Here is an 18,830-nt window from a genome sequence, read left to right on the forward strand (position 1 = left end):
ATTCCCTACCATCACATTATTAATGCCAGTTATTAAGATTGGGACTCTTTGACAAAGGGGACCATTATCAATCAAATCAAAGAACTGGTGAGTCCAACATCTTCTCCAAGGATTTGCCACCCACCAGCTCTCATTCCAGTTAAGATTCCTTTGTTTCAAGACTGGTCTAATCATTGTTGAAAAGAAATATCACAAATGATAGAGACCAAATAAGAAGGATATATATATATATGCACATAAGAATTAAAGCATGTCTCAGTAGACATGCCCCAACATGCCAGTTAGTTGCAGTAGTCAAAGTACTTCGGATCTGCAGGAAAGTCATACTCAACTTGCAGCTGCCACATAAAACAAAAGGAAAAATATTAGTACGTAAAGACGTAAAACAAAATAATCAAATTTCTGAAACAAAAGAACCAAATAAGCATTCAACAATAATACAAGCTTATATCATCGATGATTCTACTCAAAGGGACCAGCCAGATGCGCACTTGTCACTCCACCGATCCTTTCCATCAAAGCTGGTTCTTGACCTTTCACCTTCACCTTGGCTGAAAAGTTTCCCTTGGCTGTCCTAACCCTTCGAAGACTACAACCCTTGTGAAAGCTAAGATGACAAATGAGATGCTTGCCTAAGCTATTTATAGGCCTCATAGAATCTCATCGGTTTGCACTAGAAAGGGGTGTCAGTGGGATGGCCTTGCCCTCTAGATACCAACTAGCTGAGATCACTCTGTCATACTCATTTTTTTCTAACAGAAGTAAAATATGGTTCAAATTGATGCAACCAGGAATACAGGGTCGTGGGGTCAAGTTTACCATTATACTTACTAAAGTTCATCCTCTCATGAGGATGACTGAAGGAAGAAGCTAGTTGCATCTAAAGCCGCAAGAAATCTTTCGTGCTCCATGCATTGGCTGAAGAGTTCCCCTTGGTTGTCCTGGCCCTTGGAAGAGTACAACCCTTTGTGAATGCTAAGATGAGAAATGAGATTCTTACCTAAGCTATTTATAGGCCTCATATAATCTCGTCGGTTTGCTCTAGAAAGGCGTCGGCCTATTTAATAACAACCCATGACCTGTTTTAGGCCCCTTTCAGGCGCCTTTACTACCCATGGGCTAGCCCCCAGTCTGGCCAAGCCATGAGGCTGGCCAACTGGGCTGCCCAAGAAACATATGCTGGCCGATAGGCTTGCTGCCTTGCTGTCCAGGCCACCTTAGAGCTAGCCGACAACATGCCCAATCAACCCACAGGACTGTTGGGCAATGGCCAAGGGTCACCTACACCCCTAGGGTGGCCTAAGACCTACCCCATGCTTAGTCAAGGGATATAAATTCCTTCCTTGGATAGCCCAAAGGGCTGCCTCCTTCTCCTACATGCAACTACATGCTTCCTAATACCTAGATGCTTGGTATCTGGCTACAAGTTGAACACCCGGAACACCTGACATCATTCGAGAGGGTGAACCACGACTCAAAGTCTGGACTAGCACTGCTTCATGTGCGAGACTTGCACACCTGACCAAGACCATGTACAAGACTTGTACATTTGACCTTGGATGCTTAGAGTGGAACCCTGGCCGACTCGTCCTAGACTAGGGCTCACCTGGGACCACTTTCCACTCCAGATCGTGCACCTGCTGTATAGAAATGTCCACGTGGCATCCAAGTGCGGGATGCACGTGACATGTAACACCTCTTCTAGCACTCCAGTGGATCTTCCATAATAGGCTTTGTAGACTCCACTCCCACAAACTTGCCCAAGTGGCTTACATGGAATGCATTGTGAATTTTCCAATGATTCGGCAAAGCCAAGCTCTCTCCACGCCATTGATCTGCTCAATGACTTTGCGCAGATCAATGGAGTGGAGAGAGCTTAGGACACATCCCCTCTTTTCTAGGCCTCTTCCCGAGTCTAGCTTTCTTGAATTTCAGCAATACCCAATCATTTTCTTTGATGTCCAATTGCCTGTATTGCTTGGCGAACCGTGGCACGCTCGCCTTGGGCCCCACACAACTACAAGACAAACAAGCTTTCTTTTCTGCACAAAGATTGAGAGCATCTTATAGATGCAGGCACATCGGGTGATACTATCCCCATTGTCTCTCATGTATAAATCAATGAAAAAGAGTGTTTCTTAGTACTTGGTTTTGGTACACGATGATGTGGAACATAGCAATGTGCATGTTGATTCTGTCACTCATGATAGGCTGAATCTTCTAAATGAATATAGAGATTGCTTTGCAGATACATTGCTGAGTGAAATGTCTCCTACTCGGCCAGAGGATCACCGCATTGATTTGGTGCCAAGTAGTTCACTTCCTAATAGGCCGGCATATCATTTTGTGCTTGCTAACAAGAGAAATTATGAAACAAGTCAGTGAACTCATAGAGAAGGTTTAGTACAACCAAGCTCTTCGCTATTTTGCTCACATGTTCTTCTTGTGCAGAAGAGAAGAAGGATGGTTCATTTCGTATGTGTGGATTATAGAGAACTAAATACGATAACCATCAAGAATCGGTTTCCCATGCCTAGGATTGATGATATCTTAGACAAATTGGATGGTTTATTATGCTTTAGTCGCATTGATCTCATGAGCGGCTACCATCAAGTGAGAGTGATGCCTCAAGATGTACACAAAACAGCTTTTCATACATCTTTTTGTGTCACATGCGTGGAAGCTTTGTGTCTCTTCTTTCAGCCCTAAGTAATTGAATAGGAACCTTGATGCAAGTCACCAACATAGACAGAGAGAGAAGAGAAAGAGAGAGAGAGAGAGAGAGCTGTATTTTCAATATATTGTATAGTACAAAAAGCAATCCATAGGAGTGTATAAAATTTGTGGCATTTGCCCTTCCAAAAGATAACCTAAAGACTCCAAAGGACTGACTCTTAATGCCATGGTAAGGGGCATCTTGCCACGATAGGAAGGATGACATAGGAACTCCGGGAATAGAATGGGATGATAACAGTCGTCCAAGAAAACAGGTTGGGATCCTGTCATCAAGTTTAGTAGAGGGGGATGTCATGTGGAAGACATGCACTGGCTGATCTTAGAGCTAGTCCTGAGGAGGCAACAAGAGAGAAGAACCAGATAGAACCTGATCGTGGAGCTGGTGCAACTTGTAAAAGCAGGGAACACTTTGCTGGAGGAGTCAGGAGGCTGTCGGCAATATATGAAGGATAATCGGTTGCAGCTTTTTGTACTATATGATATATTGAATTCTCAGCTCTCTCTCTCTTCTGTACGTGTTTTTGCATCAGCGTGTTCCAGGATGTATTTAGGGCTGAAAGAAGACTCCCAGAGCTTCCGCATATAACATTGGTATCAGAGCATCAGGCTCAACAAGTCTAAACATTGATTCAGTCCCAGATGAAGGTGTACAAGTCCAAGGTACAGGAAAGTGCACAAGTATGAGGCCCAAGGCAAGGAACACAAGACAAGGAAGAACTCCCAGGAGGTTTGTTGGTGGTGTTCCACAAAGCCCAAGGGGATGGCAATCATGTGAGTCGGGTGCCACTTTGGGCACCCAGGAAAGGCTTTCAAGAGTGTGAGTGCCAGACTCATTTCTCAGGAAAGAAGACCAAAGACAGTGTTCAAGGACATGGCAGGAACGAAATGGGGACTGGATGGAATAGATACATAGATCTTCATCAGAGTTAGAGCAGATTTGGAGACCGGGCCGGGTTTTCAATGAAAGGGTTGCCAGAGTTGAGAAGGATGACAAGGAGACTCCAAGAACAGAGAATGGGATGATGACAATTGTACAAGAATACATATTGGAATCCCGTCATCAAGTTTAGCAGAGGGGGATGTCATGTACAAGACATGTGCAGGGCTGATCCCACAGAGGCAACAAGATAAAGACAGATCAGAACCAGAGTTTTGGAGCATTGATTGTTGTTTTGGCAAAGGGAGTTGACTAGTGATAGACAAGGTTGTTGTCGGCCAGCAATACATTGAAATAGAAGAACTGTTGGCAGCATCATATGTTGGATTTTTGTCCAAGAAGCTGGCCGACCAGCAGTCGGCCAGTTCACTTGGTCTATTCCAGCCTATAAATGGCATTGATTGCTCAACGATTTGATTCATTCAACCCTTGTTGGCTGGGTCATAGAACTTGCTGCACACTAGCCTCTACCACCACTACAGGCTGTCCTAATGATGGCTATTCTCTCTCTCTCTCTCTCTCTCTCTCTCTCTCTCTCAGGGTGCCCGTGAAGTATACCGGCTGCTGGGGACTGCTTTGGAGGCTTCCATCGCGAAGAAATACTGAAGACAAGGTATTTAATCATTTTATTATGATTCCCAACCACTATACCGGCTGTACCAGCCACTGTACCTGCTGTACCAGCCACTGTTCTGGCTGTACCAACCCTTGTACCGGCTGTACCAACCACTGTACCTGTTGTACCAGCCATTGTACTTGCTATACCAACCACTGTACTTGCTGTACCGACTGAATGGAGAGCTGAACCTGTTGTACCAGCTCTATTGCATGAAGACCCATGGTTTTTGGGGAAGAATCAGTACCCACACAGAGGTATATGGATTATATTGTTGGCTCGGCATTTCTACAACCTGTGTTCTAGCTTGGTTGCCTCGTGTTGGGCTGTGTTATGGCATTTGTATATGGATAATCCGGCATCTCCTGTGGGGAGAGTAAGGCCCTTAAAGCTTGTACATGATATTATTCTCCTTGGGTAATAAAATACTCCAAGGGGCTGGATTATATTGTTGGCTCGGCATTTCTACAGCCTGTGTTCCAGCTTGGTTGCCTTGTGTTGGGCTGTGTTATGGCATTTGTATATGGATAATCCGGCATCTCCTGTGGGGAGAGTAAGGCCCTCAAAGCTTGTACAAATATCCCCTCACCATATCCTTAAGATATCCCGAGATATATCTCCATATAGCTTGCCTGTAAGCTTGATAATATAATCCACAATATCGATATGGAAAGAGTGCTAAACGTGTGCACATAAAGCCAACTCTATACTTCCAAGATAAATTTTGTGAATTCATAAATCCTTAGACCAAGCTGTCTATTGCTCATGCTCTTGCTTCATAGGCTATGAAGTGGCTGGCCATACTTAATAGCAATGATGATAAGTGTGGTCCCCACTTGAGATCTTTTCTCTTCCTCATTGATAGAAGGAAGCCTCCGCTTCCAAGGAAGCCTATGCTCTGATACCAATGTAACTCGCAGTGCCTGGGGGACTAGGGCCTTTGACACACTTGTTGATACCATCAATGCATATTAAAACATTTAAACGTGGCCAAAGCTTTAACACATATCCATCATCACTTTGCATAAAACATAAAAGCTAGACAAAACATCCACAAATGCTGAAAAATGGAGCTTACACATGTGACACCGCATAGAGGCCAGAATGGACCGGCCCCCCACTTGGAGTATTTTTATTACCCAAGGAGAATAATATCATGTATAAGCTTTGAGGGCCTTACTCTCCCCACAGGAGATGCCGGATTATCCATATACAAATGCCATAACACAGCCCAACACGAGGCAACCAAGCCGTCTTCAGTATTTCTTCACAATGGAAGCCTCCAAAATAGTCCCCAACAGCTGGTATACTTCATAGGCAGCCTAAGAGAGAGAGAAAGAAAGAAAGAAAGAAAGATATTATTAACGTCTTCCAAAAGACCAAACTCGGCCTATGAGACAAATCGGTGTACCTGAATGGGGTATCCTCTGTCATCCCAACAAAATGAAAAAGTATTGAACTAAAATGCTAAATGTGGGTGTGCAATAAGTACAATGAGTGGGGGAGGGGATGGAGCTCTACTACTAGGAGAATGCAAAGCTATATGCATGGAGTATACAATCATGATATGCAGCCTAGCTAGCTCCATCTTGTACCATACTGGGGGTATAAAATGGTATACATCAATGAAGGGGGTGTCCACAGCTCCCTAAAGAACATGCCTGGGTGTGCTCTGAAGCGAGCCAGTCGCTCCGCACCCTCCCTGTGAAACTGAGCTCTGATCTCTGTCATCTCTCTCTCTGGTATAGACGTGGTGTCTGAAAGCCAGGTGTCCTCTGTCTCCTACAGGCTCTGAGCGTCTCTGCTCTCTGGGGAGAGAGGGAGAGAGAGAGAGAGAGAGAGAGAGAGAGTAGCCATCATTAGAGCAGCCTGTAACGGTGGTAGAGGCTAGTGTGTAGCAAGAGAGCCTCCATTAATGAAGAGAGGGCTCCAATTTATAGATTTGGGGCTCCCATGAGTGAAAATGGAAAGAGAAGGCTGTGAGTGATGAAAAGTGGAGAGCCACACAAAAGCTGAAGTGACAAGTGTGAGGCCACTTGTCTCACTTTGATCCACTTTCTAATAAGTGTCAGGCCACTTATCTCACTTTGGTCCACTTTCTTGCCACATGTCCCAATCTAAGAGATTGGTCCTTCCATAAACTTTATCTCTAAAAATATCCCAACTGGTAGACATTCTGTCAAAGGCACTTTGCCAACTCTTGGTATCTACTCAATTCCAGATGTAATTACGCGAACAGGATTTCCATCAGAGTCTGGCCAAAAAATAGCAACTCTCCTAAATTTTAGAAGTGTGATTCTTTGTATTGTAGGATAATCCCCCATTCCCAAAGCTTGTACTTTCAAAATATTTAGACATCCTGGAGTCCACCAGACCCCTTTCATACTGGGAAATGTCTAGGCTCATGACACATGGCGAGAGGTTACTGATAACTTTTCCCTCTCTTGATTGTCACATGTCCTCTCCACTATAGTGCATGGTGACAAGCTGGCTAATCATCAGTGCATCTTGTATATCACTAGGAACCCCTTTTAGGATATGATTGTCGTATGTCGTGGCCCCATTATAAGCCCCGCCGGCCCGGGACGTGTCAAGCACGAGCTACATAGGTCTTTCCTCAGCCATAGAAGGTCAGTTAGTAAGTTAGTCAGTCCAATCTCTTAACCTCTCAAGACCCAGTCGGCAGCCTTAAAAGCATTATAAACAGCACATAAATAAAACATACACAATGCTTTTCATGTGAGTCTCCTTCGCTATGTAGGGCCAGAGCCCAGTGAAACGGTCATTGAGGATCCACCAGAAGTGGATGAGCTTGAGGAGATCTTGCAGCCAGAGCAAATTGTGTATCACAAGGAACGCAAGCTTGCTGCAGGCAAAGTTGTCAGGCGTTACCTTGTAAAGTTTAAGAACTATCTTCCCATTGAAGCTAAATGGGTAGATGAAGAGTTCTTCAGAGATTGCCCGCATGTGCTTCAGACATATCTGGATGCTTTTCGGTTGCGGACGACTGTTTAGAAGCCGGGAGGGATGTCACCATTTGGCCACCCAATTGGTCCACCCGTGCTTTATCATCATGTATGTACATTGGACTGGCGTCCATGGCAGTTGTATATGGCGGGGATTGATACCACTCATGTGATACTGTGGACTTGGCTTTCTGTTGGGACTTGTGCCTTTGTGTACATGCCCGGAAATGCTTGGTGGATTGTTCCATTGGGTCTGGTACCTTGTGTACTTGCCTTGAGCACGTCTATTTTGGTATAGTCTCATGAACGGGGATTGTCCATACCAATGCTACATTGCATAACATCTTTATGTGCTTGCTTGCAATTGAAATTGCATGCTGTTTTCATGCTTGCTTGACCAATGTGTAGTTCCAGGTAAAGGGACGCTCGCCCGCGAACCGTGCGTGTGAAATTGTCTGCTGGCATGGTTATGTGGCATGTGACAAGTGGTTAAGTATTGGTCATAAACCTAGCCTTAGAAGTTAGCACTAACTTATAAGAGAGTGTGTACACACTTCATTAAGTTTTGGGCGACCAAAACTCACTTATAAATTATGACCAGCCCAGTGTTCACACACACTGATGTCCCGAGGTCGACATAACCCAATGTCCACCGCCCATACCTTATCCCCTTTGTACAAAGGGAGTAACCAACCATGTGTCCACTCTAGCTTGCTCCACAAAGCACCTGCCTGCCACCTACGCTGGACAACTCACCACCTCACTCCTCTCTCTAGAGATTGGCGCCTCCTTCATGAGAGCTGTTGGGTTGCATTTTCTGCACTTTTTCTCCTTCCCAACTCCATTTCCAAGCTTGCTAAGGTGTTTCACAAGCTTCCAAGAGTGTTTCCTAATGCTAATCACTCTCCTACACACTCCCAATGACTGAAATTCAGCAAAACAACTCTCTTTATTGCTGTAATTTCTGGTCTTTTGCTGAAAACCCTAATTTCAGCCTTCCTTTCTCAAGTTGAACTCACTCCAAGGACTTCCATCGCGAAGACTTCCGCTGTCATGGACTCCACTTGCAATTGGTAAGCTTTTATGCTTAAATATGGAAGCAAGTGGCAGGAGGGAGGAACCGGATTACGAGATCACATACCCTGTGTAGTGTTCTCTTGTCCTACGTGCTCTCTTGCAGATTGTTGCTACCATGTGTTGGTGGAACAATAGAGAGCAGATGGTAGGAAACATGGGCACTTGAGAGGGTAGTGTGGGTTGCAAGTCTACATCGACAACCACTTGTTTGCAATATTGTATTCATATGCATTGGTATGGAAATTTGGTCATAAATGCCCATGACACTATGTACTTGATTCTCCCAAGATCAATAAACTTTATTTGAGGGAGGGGTCCGCCGTTCCGGCTGATTGTGTGTCTCTTGTCAATTCAGCAAATTACTTCTTGTATTGAGCATGTGTCCATCAAATCTTAGTGTATTTAAGTGTATTGATTAGCAATGTGTTCAACCAAGTTACAGATTTCTCATCTCCAAGCCCAACGAGCTATCCACAAGGGAGCGGAAGGAGCATTGACTTATGTTCATGCTCAAACACCTTCTACCTCATTGCTAGCAGATGTGAATGTTCAAGCCTATAAGATTTGTCAAAAGATCAAGGTTTCACATACGAAAAAGGCTAGTTTACTTCAACCTTTGCCTATTCCGATGGACCTTTTATTGACATTTCTATGGACTTTATAGGGCCTCTACCAGCATCCAGCGGATCTCACAACACTTAGTGTTTTACCATCGTGGAACGCTTTAGTAAGTTCTGCATATTCATCCCATGCAAACTTTTTCTCAAGCATTGGTACCCCATTTGTGTCAGAATATGCAACGGAGATGAAGACAAAATCTGAAAACTCAAGAGCAAGTGCACTGCAGAAAAACACTGCAGTAGAGAACGGACCCTGGCGTTGACACGATCCCACAACTGTGCCTGTGCCTCGCGTTCCTTCCGAATCGAGGGTAACTCCCCTTCCTCTAACTCCGGCCATGGAACCCCAACAACAATGAAATCAGCAAGGTTGTAAGACTCCAAAACAGATTCCATCATTACCTTCCATATGCGGTAGTTGTTCCCGTCCCTGACGGTCCACTGGGAACGTGGGGAGTGTAGGGACCTTCACATGCTTCTCAGCCATCTCAAGTAAATCTGCCATTGCAGGAGTGTAACTAAAAAGGGTGGGTGGGAAAAAAGAAGAACTTAAACCTGCAAGAGCAGGTGGCTGTCCAGTAAATCAGCCAGCCTTCCTCTTGCTTCTCCCCTTCCGGAACGGTCCAAAATAGTCCAATCAGCAACAAAACAGCCCCCCTCTTACTCACACAGTTCCCAAGATTTATCAAGAACCTAGAGCTCCGATACCATGTCAGAATATGCAGCGGAGATGAAGACAAAATCTGAAAACTCAAGAGCAAGTGCACTGCAGAAAAACACATCAATAGAGGAGAGAGAAAGGCGTGTACTCTGCTATATCCACAAGAAATCTCGAAATGCTGAATACAAGATGTGTGGGGGCAAGGGGCCATTTTATATGGCCCCTATGATCCAGTCGGCCAGTAGCAAGGACAGCCCACAGCCACAGAAGGACACCCAACCTGCTGAACTCCCAGTCGGCCAGCACATGTGTGAAGTCGGCCAGCCAACAAAGGGAAGCGGGGAGCAGCACGACCAATCGGCCATCACCTGGATCAATCCAAGAACCACAGGACAGCCTCCCACACCTGGTAAAAATAGGAAAAAAATAGGAAAAAATATGGAGAGTGGGGAAAAATGAGAAAACACCTAAATCAGACAAGAGATGACTGCTAACAAATTGTTGTCCCAAGCTTCCTTTACGTAGTTTTGGACCTTTTCCTATAGTTCAAAAGCTAAATGATGTATCCGTGAAATTAAAGTTGCCTAACAGTTGGACTATGCATGATGTTTTCCATGTTTCTTGGCTAAAACCATATGTTGGTCCAGAAGTTTTTGATGTTTCAGATGAGCAGTAGCCAAACGTGAATCACGAAGTAGAAGTCATTGAGCCTGCGTAGATCCTTCTTCATCGTTGGAACTTGGAAGCATGAATCCGGTCGAAGACTTTGACAGCTCTATGCGAAGTTCCAAGATCAAGGCATCCATGAAGCGGTTTGGCTAGACAAGGAGTTCTTTCAGGAGTACCCCCAGTTGTTGGCAATAAATCACTTCATATGCTGCAACCGGCTGGTATTTCTACTCTATAAACTAGCCAACAGCAAACCCAAGGTCATCCATCATATATCCTTTGCCAAGTCAGCAAAACACTGCTCAAACATTTGATTCTGCTCTATCTTTATCTCTCTTTTTTTCTGGGAAAAAGATCCTTCAATTAGTTAAAGAGAAAACAACCACAAAGGGCTGAGTACAACCACGAAGGGCTAAATACAAACTCACCTCATATAAGGGTGGGAAACAAGTGATCATAAGGGGGGAGAGAAGCTTTCCTCCGGCTGGCCGCTCTATGAGAAGAAGGCTATCTCAAACAGGAGGGGGGGAGGGGGGGGGGGGGAGGGGGAACAACCACACAGGTGGTTTGTCTTTATCTTCTTGCCTCTTCAGTTGGATGACTGTCATCACCCCATTCTATTCCTGAAGTCCCTGAATCTGGCACTCTCACTCTCACTCCACTCCTTGGAACGGTTGCCTGGAAACCTTTCTTGGTGTGCCCCAAGTGGCACCCGACTCACAGGACTCCCATCCCCTTGGGCTTTATGGAACACCACCAACCAACCTCCTGGGAATTCTTCCCTGTCTTGTGTTCCTTGTCTTGGGCCTTGTTCTTGTGCCTTGGACCTGTGCACCTTCATCTGGGATTGAATCAGTGTTTAGTTTTGTTGAGCCTGATGCTCTAATACCAATGTTACACATGGAAGCTCTAGGAACCTTCTTTCAACCCTAAACACCATCTGAGAACATGTTGATGCAAAACGCATGCAGAAGAGAGAGGGGAGAGAGAGAGAGAGAGAGAGAGAGAGAGAGAGAGAAAGAAAGAAAGATATATTAAGCGTCTACTAAAGACCCAATGGGCCTATGAGACCAAAGTGATACAATAATGTCCATGGCATATCTCATCATGGAATGGAAAATAAAACAGAAAGAAAACATAAACATAGCTATCTCACTGGGATGATACAAAACTGTCCATGGAAACTCATCATGGAATACTAAGAACATAGAAACATGAAGCAACATCAGCTCCGAGTAGATGGTATACCACTCTCCAAAATATCAAGCATGGGGCTAATGAGTATGGCCGAGAGGTCTCCCTCAGCTATGTCACCTGGAAAGGTAGCTCGATGGCGGTGGAGCATGTCTTGGATCTGGAGCTGTTGAGGTGATCGTGGCCAACCTGGGGCCGCGCGGGGGGGGGGGGGGGGGGCGTCGGGCACGCTGAAGTGCAGATGCTCGGTCCGAGGTAACTCCTCTCGGGCGGAGTAGATCCAGAGCAGCTCATGGAGGGTCCACAAGATCCACACTGTCGGTGTTTTCCACCTCCTGGGTCCGGAAGAAACTGGTGATGGTTGGCTGGCGAGGGAGGGGGCGGGGTGGTTGGGACCGAGGCTCTCTCAAGAAGGTGTCCCTGTGTCTGCAGAGCTCAAGCAGGAAGAGGCCCAGGCAACGCTGGTCCTGGAAGTCAATGATCCTGGAGAGTGGACCGAATCCGTCACGAAATAGACAGTGAAACCTCCCGCGGATCTCATAGTATACTGGGCAGCGGCATATGTAATGCTCCTCCGTCTCAACCTCTGTGTGGCATAGTCGGCAGATCCTCTCCTCTCTGGGTCTCCGTATAAGCTTCCCGGCTCTGAAGATGCGCTCAGCTCTACCTGTCGCCACTCTGAGGCAGTGGGATGAAACCCGTATCTGGCCAATCGCAATCCGCATGGCATGGGACATGTGCACACTCAAGTAGCCCGGCTGCTGGATGAATCCATCCTCAGTGAGTGTGCGGAAGTGATCTCTGTAGAAGTGCATCTTCGTGGGGAGGTCCGGAGGTGTGATCCATGTGCAATGTGTGTAGAGGCTGAGAAGATCTAACCGTATAACCCGGTTGGTATCCTCGTGAGATAGCCGGAGAAAAGGGGAGTCCAAACTGTACTGAAGGGGGAGTAGGCGGTCCATGCAAAGCCCATATACTGAGAACCAAGTGGAAACTAGTGCATACCATACTCCAGAGTGCCCCTCAAGTGCTAGCTGTATGGAGTACTCCAGGGCAAGCCTCGGGTACTTATGGGGATCCATGTGACTGATGCGATGGAGGTATGTGACTGTCTGGAAGAGTGCATCCACTACCATCGGGGCTGCGACAAACTCTGCCTCGATAATCTGGTGTGGGACTGATGGTTTGTTGCGGATCATACGGGAGAGCATCATGACCTGGGGCCTCTCAACTCGCTGCCAATCCTCATTGGATAAATTTGGCCCCCAGAAGGCTGCTCCATACATCAAGGCTGGTGTGACGAGGGTGTCAAAAAGCTAGCCCTTCGTCCTGGGCTCCTCGAAATGTGCCTGGAAGCACTGCCGCTCAAGTAAGCTCAAGGCTGCATATCCCCGCGTGACTCTAGCATGTGCTGCGGGAACCATGGTAAAGCGTGGGCCACTGAAAGTGACACCAAGGTAGACATAGGATGAGACAATCTCCACAGGATCCCCTCTATATGTGAAGCTCAATCTGGATGTGAAGGGGCGAGAGGTATTGAAGACCATTACCTTGGTTTTATCAAGGTTATCAGAGAGGTCCTGCGTAGTGCAAAAGTCATGTAAAGCATCCAACTGTCTCTGAAGCCCTTTGGCTGAAGACGATGTCATCTGCATACAGTAGTATGGGGATCAATATGCCTGCCAATGTGGGACCAGCCCCGCCTAATCCATCAATGAAGCTCGAGATCTCATCAACGTAGAGGCCGAAAAGAGTGGATGATAGAGGGCAGCCCTGTTTCACCCCAATAGTGCTGGAAATCTCCTGTGATGTACTTCTTGGGGCTCTCACTCGTCCGGTCGGACTCATTGAGGGCGATGATAGCTGAGTATTCAGTATATCATAAAGTACAATGTTCTTACAGCCATAAGCTGCCTTCAGGAAAAGGTAGAATACCTAATCTAATCCTAGTCTATGACTAATCCTATGATCCAGCAAAACAAGGGGCTGAATACTGAAAACGATGAGGAACAATGCCTTTATAGGCTTGGGAATAACCACATGGACTGGCTGACTGCTGGTCGGCCAGATCCAGGACAATAAATCACTTCATATGGTGCAGCCGACTGGTATTTCTACTCTATAAACTCGGCCGACACAAACCCAAGGTCCTCCATCAGAAATCCCTTGCCAAATCAGCAAAACGCTGCTCAAACATCTAATTCTGCTCTGTCAGGACTAGCTTTGAGGTATGCTTGTGCATGTCTTGCACATGACAATATGCATATATATACCTGGCGTTCCTCTCATTCATGCATCAATTGATAGATCTTCATCAAGGCTAAACACATCTCCCTCTCTGCTCCTCTTTGCAGAAAATGCAGCATTCTAAGCCTGCATATACAGTCATCTACAGCCATCATTCTCTTGCATATTCAGCCCTAGAACAGTCCCCGAATCAGCCCCTTTCTCAACCACAGTTTGCAGCCCTCCTACAGCCCCGAGATAAGGCTCTAAGCCTATAAAAGCATTGTACTTGGTGAAGGATTTAAATCGTTAATCTAATCATCATTGAGTTGTGAAACTACCTCTGCACACACTCACACCGTGGATATCTTTCATCCACCTTAGCCTGTGTAAACCCTAACCCTAAACTCTACAAAGGTCTGGGGATAACTGCCACCATGCTTGCAGCTCTAAGAAAACTGGTTGTGAAGCTAGAGGGTGGGTCCTGCAGTAAATAATCACCACTCACCCATGAGCTAGGGACCTTGCCTTGCTGCAAGGAGCATCTTCAGGCCTACACACTCTCTGAATGCCACTAACAATCAGCTTTCAAAAGAGGATTCTTAGGGTCCAAAATCCATAAGCAAAACCCACTGCCCGTGTTAGTACCTTCAGTCCTTGATTCCTGCATGCACATTGATGAGAGACAGTGCCCAAAAGTGTTCAAATGAACCTTCTTAGAACACAAAAGCAATGTAGCCTCTACCAAAATGTGGTGAAAAAAGACTGCACAAGTCAAGAGCTTCAAAGATAACCAACCTTTCCCTCATCAGAATCTGCATGTCTTTGAGGAAAGACAACCCGGAGGTCACTGTACAAGTAAAAACGCCGTTTGTCCTCCACTGCATGATCCTCACCACTGGAGAAGGGCACTTGAGAGCAGTCACGAGGAGGCATACTTGACTTCTTCATCTGTTGGGTTGTCTTCAGGGGAGGGCAGACAAAACGCAGATGCAGGGCATAGCGCAATACACTGCCTCCTCCTTCAGAAGTCTTTTTGGTGTGTAAGTTATTGGCATGTACAACATTACAACTAGAGACATCTTGACTGTTGCTTCGTCCAGGGCAAACAAGATGGTTTTCTTTATGGTTTGTTCCATTTAAGGCAGCCGTGTTATGTTTCCCTGGTAATGCAATATTTCTGTGACTCTGTTCAGACGGGCTCCCAGAACCTTCAAATGCATTCATGAGCTGGGATGCACATAGCTTTAACTTTGGACTCCGATCCTTTGTTTCAACTTTTATCCCGTCTCTGTCCAAGGTAGTGATGGGCCCATCATTACTTCTGTGTGCAGTGAGGTTATCCCATGAGGACGGTTTGGACTTGAAGTGTTCTTTTGCAGGGAAAAGAGACCCCTTTTGGGTCCTTCCTGCCGACGTAGGTGCCAATAAGAATACCTTATGCCGTAAAAAAGTCTGTCGCAACACACAAAAAAAAGCGAGAGGTGAGTAGACTGCCACACTATTTAGATAGAAGGAATCTCAAAAAACCACAGCAGTAACTCACATACCTTAGTTCCTGGGGGCATGTCTGTCAGGTCATAACTACATAAAAATGTATGTACAGGAGTCATTTCTGGATTACTGAGAACCTGTAAAAGGAAAACAGGCAGTTAGCATTTAAAAGTGATACATTGTCCAAAACGTCAAAAAACAAAGCATTCTAACAAAACCACAGATCACTGAGCATTACCAATGGGGCAAAAAGTGGTCATAGATGTGAAGGCAGTGTTTTTGGACAAAGTATTCTCTACCCAAACACCACAACAACGTAATAGAACAAACTTACCAATTGGACACGGCCACTAACTGGAATCCTAAAGCGGTTTTTAGTGGCAGGAGCATCATCAAGAGGATCATTCATTCTGCTCCAATTGCCCTTGCTCCTCCTCTTGATGGCATTCCCAGTGAGATCAATTGATGCATGGTAGAGTAGAGAACTCTCCCCATCGACACAAGTAACAGAGAATGGGAGCTTTTGCAATGGTGGAGACCAACATCCACCTGTCACACTTAGCAGTGCTAAAAAACCGTCCAGCTTCTGCAGAGAGCCATCATACATGGTGAGATAAGAAATGGGAGGAAAAACACACACTATTCATGTCACATTCTTCTAAGACAACGCACTTGCAAAAGCAGCTATCAAGTTGCTCCAAAATCAACCCAACCACACAGTGCATAAGGCAAGAGCATCAGTGATCCATTAGCTATCAGCCTTGAGCTCTTGAAGAGGCAACCAAGGCAATTCAAAGACATGATTAGGAGAACAACCTGGCAAGGTTTTCCTGCAAAAAGGCGGCCAGACAGCAGAGATTCTTCAAATGACCCCACAAGAGATCTCCTCGCACTTGCCATGGGCTTGCACTTGCACCATGTAGGCAATGATGGGGCAGTTTCGCAACCCCATCCTTGGCACCAAAAGTCCTGCTTATGAGGTGTATGGGGACGCAATTCATCATATTCATCTTCATAATGCAAAGCCCTCTCTCGGATGCATTTTCTAACTATCCTCTGCTCTCCAAAAATGTTTTTGATTGGAGGAGAGTGATTGCCCGCAGGAGAGCACACCACCCTAGGAATCAAATGCCCATCTTCAGTACTTGGTGAGCATTTTGCCCTTGAAAGACGCTTGGGACCAAGTGGTGATAAAGAAAGACCAGGCGATATATACTGTTGTGAATAAAGGTGATATGAGGTCCCCTTAATCCACCTATCAGCTTGCACTCCAGGTCCCGTCGGAGGTGATTCTTGCAGCTTGGAGTGATTCTGGGTCTCGGCTTGCTGCAATGCTCGCACTTCCTTCTCAGTAAGCAAGGGACCATCTGTTTGCAAGCAAGGATAAGGTGGCTTGGCTGCATAAAAGTCCTTATCTGATAAAGGGATAGACAATGAACTGCTCTTATTGCAATTCCCACAGTTTGCTGTTTGATACACACAGAACCCAGTACTTGCATCTTCCAACAAAAAATCAGTGCCTGAATCTTGTGACTTGTTTAGCCTTTGGGATTTACTGTGTTCTTCCTTTGGTTTTTCGGCGTCGAGTTTGAGGCTTCCAAACAAACCAGCATTGTCAGTACATGTCAGCAAATCTGAAAGAGGGGAGGATGCCTTCTTCCTCAAAGACCCATGATCTATATGTTCTTGCAATGAGGTCATGGGGTTGATCAAATCATTATGTTGCCCTTGGCCTCTATCTAAGCATGTGCTAGTTAGAGTGTTGAAACCGATGACAACAGAGGCCGGCTTGCTACTGCTTAGAGAATGAGGAGTCTGACCAGCTGTTTTGAAAAGGCTGGCAGGGTGTAGGGTATCATCACAGACGGCTATATGAGTTTCAAACACTTTGCTAGAGTATACGTTGGATCCAAGCACTGTGCCAGTTGAGAAGGTTTCTGTGTATCCATGGCTAGTTTGGGCACTTGTGGTGCTGATACCTCCTCCTTTTTCTTTTCTCCAAGCTCTTCCAGGCAAGGGAGCTTCAATTTGTGTAGAGTTATCTCTAGCAACTGCGTTAGCTTCACCATCAGGGTCCCCACAAAGGGGCTGTAGCAAACCCATTGCTGAGAAAAGGTTTCCCTAATCTTTTGCTTAGAGCCCAGATTAAACTAATCCTATAAATCAATGTTATATACGCCCAATTCAACTAATTAACACTAAGCACGGCCCAATCGCACCTAGTTAATGATTACAACAACTTGGCACATCAAAAATTGGCAAAAAGCCGAAATTAGCCCATTGATCCAATTATCTTGCCTTATATGTTTGCTCTTTAAACCCTGAAAAGCATCCTCCAAAAATCATGTCCTGCTTTTCGAGGTTACCTTGTGGCTAGGATCTGCAAAGCGCTCACTTCTTCACTTCTTCTAAGCATCAGGAAGCCATCATCATCATCTCTCTCTCTCTCTCTCTCTCTCTCTCTCTCTCTCTCTCTCTCTCTCTCTCTCTGTCTGTGTCTGTCTCTGTGCGCGCGCGCGCGTGCGAGAGCGCCTGCTAGGAATCGTCTTCAAAGTTACCCGGGGGCTCTGACCTGTCAGCCACAGGGGACACCACGTGCATTCTTTCTTCTCCTTTTCTCAATGCTCTGAGAAGGGCTGTGCGCACCATAGCTTCTTACAAAGTCTCAAGAAGCAATAGCAGAACACAAAACAAAACTCTCTCTCTCTCTCTCTCTCTCTCTCTCTCTCTCAAAATGGGCCTCTTTATACCAGCCCACTTGAGCAGAGACTCTCTAGTTTCCTGCTGAGAAGACCCACCTTGCCATAGCCTAGTGGTGGCACCGGTCTGTATATAGAAAACCTACCCAGCGCCAAAAGACCCACCTCGGGAGAGAGTGAGAGTGCCAGGAATCAGGGAAGGGGAGATAAATCAAGAGGGGCATAAAAAGCACGTCTCTGAGGTCTGAACTGTGCGGTGGTCCCTCTCTCCTCTCTCTTGTCCCTTTCCTGTGTGCTTGGATGGCCAGGCAGAAGAGAGAGAAATAAGAACACAACCCCGGCTTCAACAATTTAGGTAGCTCCTTTTCACACGAGGTTCTGGCCAACTACCTGTCCTATTGGCAGCCTTTTTATTTTCCTTTTTGTCCTCTTCTTCTAGAAGGATTCGGGCCACAGAATCAATTTTTTGCCATTTCGATCATCAAATGGGTCTCATACCTTTGGTTTTTTTTCCAAGGCCCATAACATCATCAGGGAAATTTGATAAAGCAAGGTGATGCCATGTGAAGGGTGAAATCACCCTTCTACACAGACTAGTCCATTCTCAACTTAAGTTTTGTTAAAAGCGGCCAATTTCACGCAGTATAGTTTCGGGCATGGTTGGCAACACCAATTGCTTCCTACACAGTAGTTCAAAAATTTCTCTGTGTTGAGCTCACAACAACCACATGATTTGTTGGTGTCTTTTTCTTGTTCTAATTTATTTCTCTCCCAAGTTGCGGTCAATTTTTTATTGAAGGTACCGTGAAAACAAGTAGAAGGCAATATAGATACAATCCAAGCCACAAAAGCGCCTCAATGATAGTAATCATGCCCCATCTTATAATCAGAAAGTATGCTTTTTAATTTTTTTGGGATCAATAATTTTATATATA

The 18,830-nt window shown here is 45.6% G+C and overlaps 1 protein-coding gene across 1 annotated transcript; it reads right to left on the reverse strand.

The window, feature by feature from the left end:
* Window positions 1–47: 47 nt before the first annotated feature.
* Window positions 48–18,207, reverse strand: LOC147621765 (uncharacterized). Its single transcript, XM_086822770.1, has 5 exons — window positions 16,013–18,207; window positions 15,531–15,782; window positions 15,253–15,333; window positions 14,501–15,157; window positions 48–338 (listed from the first exon to the last, which is right to left on the reverse strand). The coding sequence occupies exons 1-5, from the start codon at window positions 17,297–17,299 to the stop codon at window positions 282–284; spliced, it is 2,334 nt and encodes a 777-aa protein (XP_086678896.1). The 5' UTR covers window positions 17,300–18,207; the 3' UTR covers window positions 48–281.
* Between the last annotated feature and the right edge of the window lie 623 nt (window positions 18,208–18,830).

The sequence above is a fragment of the Cibotium barometz genome, chromosome 29 (assembly GCF_041138505.1).
Source record: "Cibotium barometz isolate CiBa-2024 chromosome 29, ASM4113850v1, whole genome shotgun sequence".
NCBI classification, from domain to species: Eukaryota; Viridiplantae; Streptophyta; class Polypodiopsida; order Cyatheales; family Cibotiaceae; genus Cibotium; species Cibotium barometz.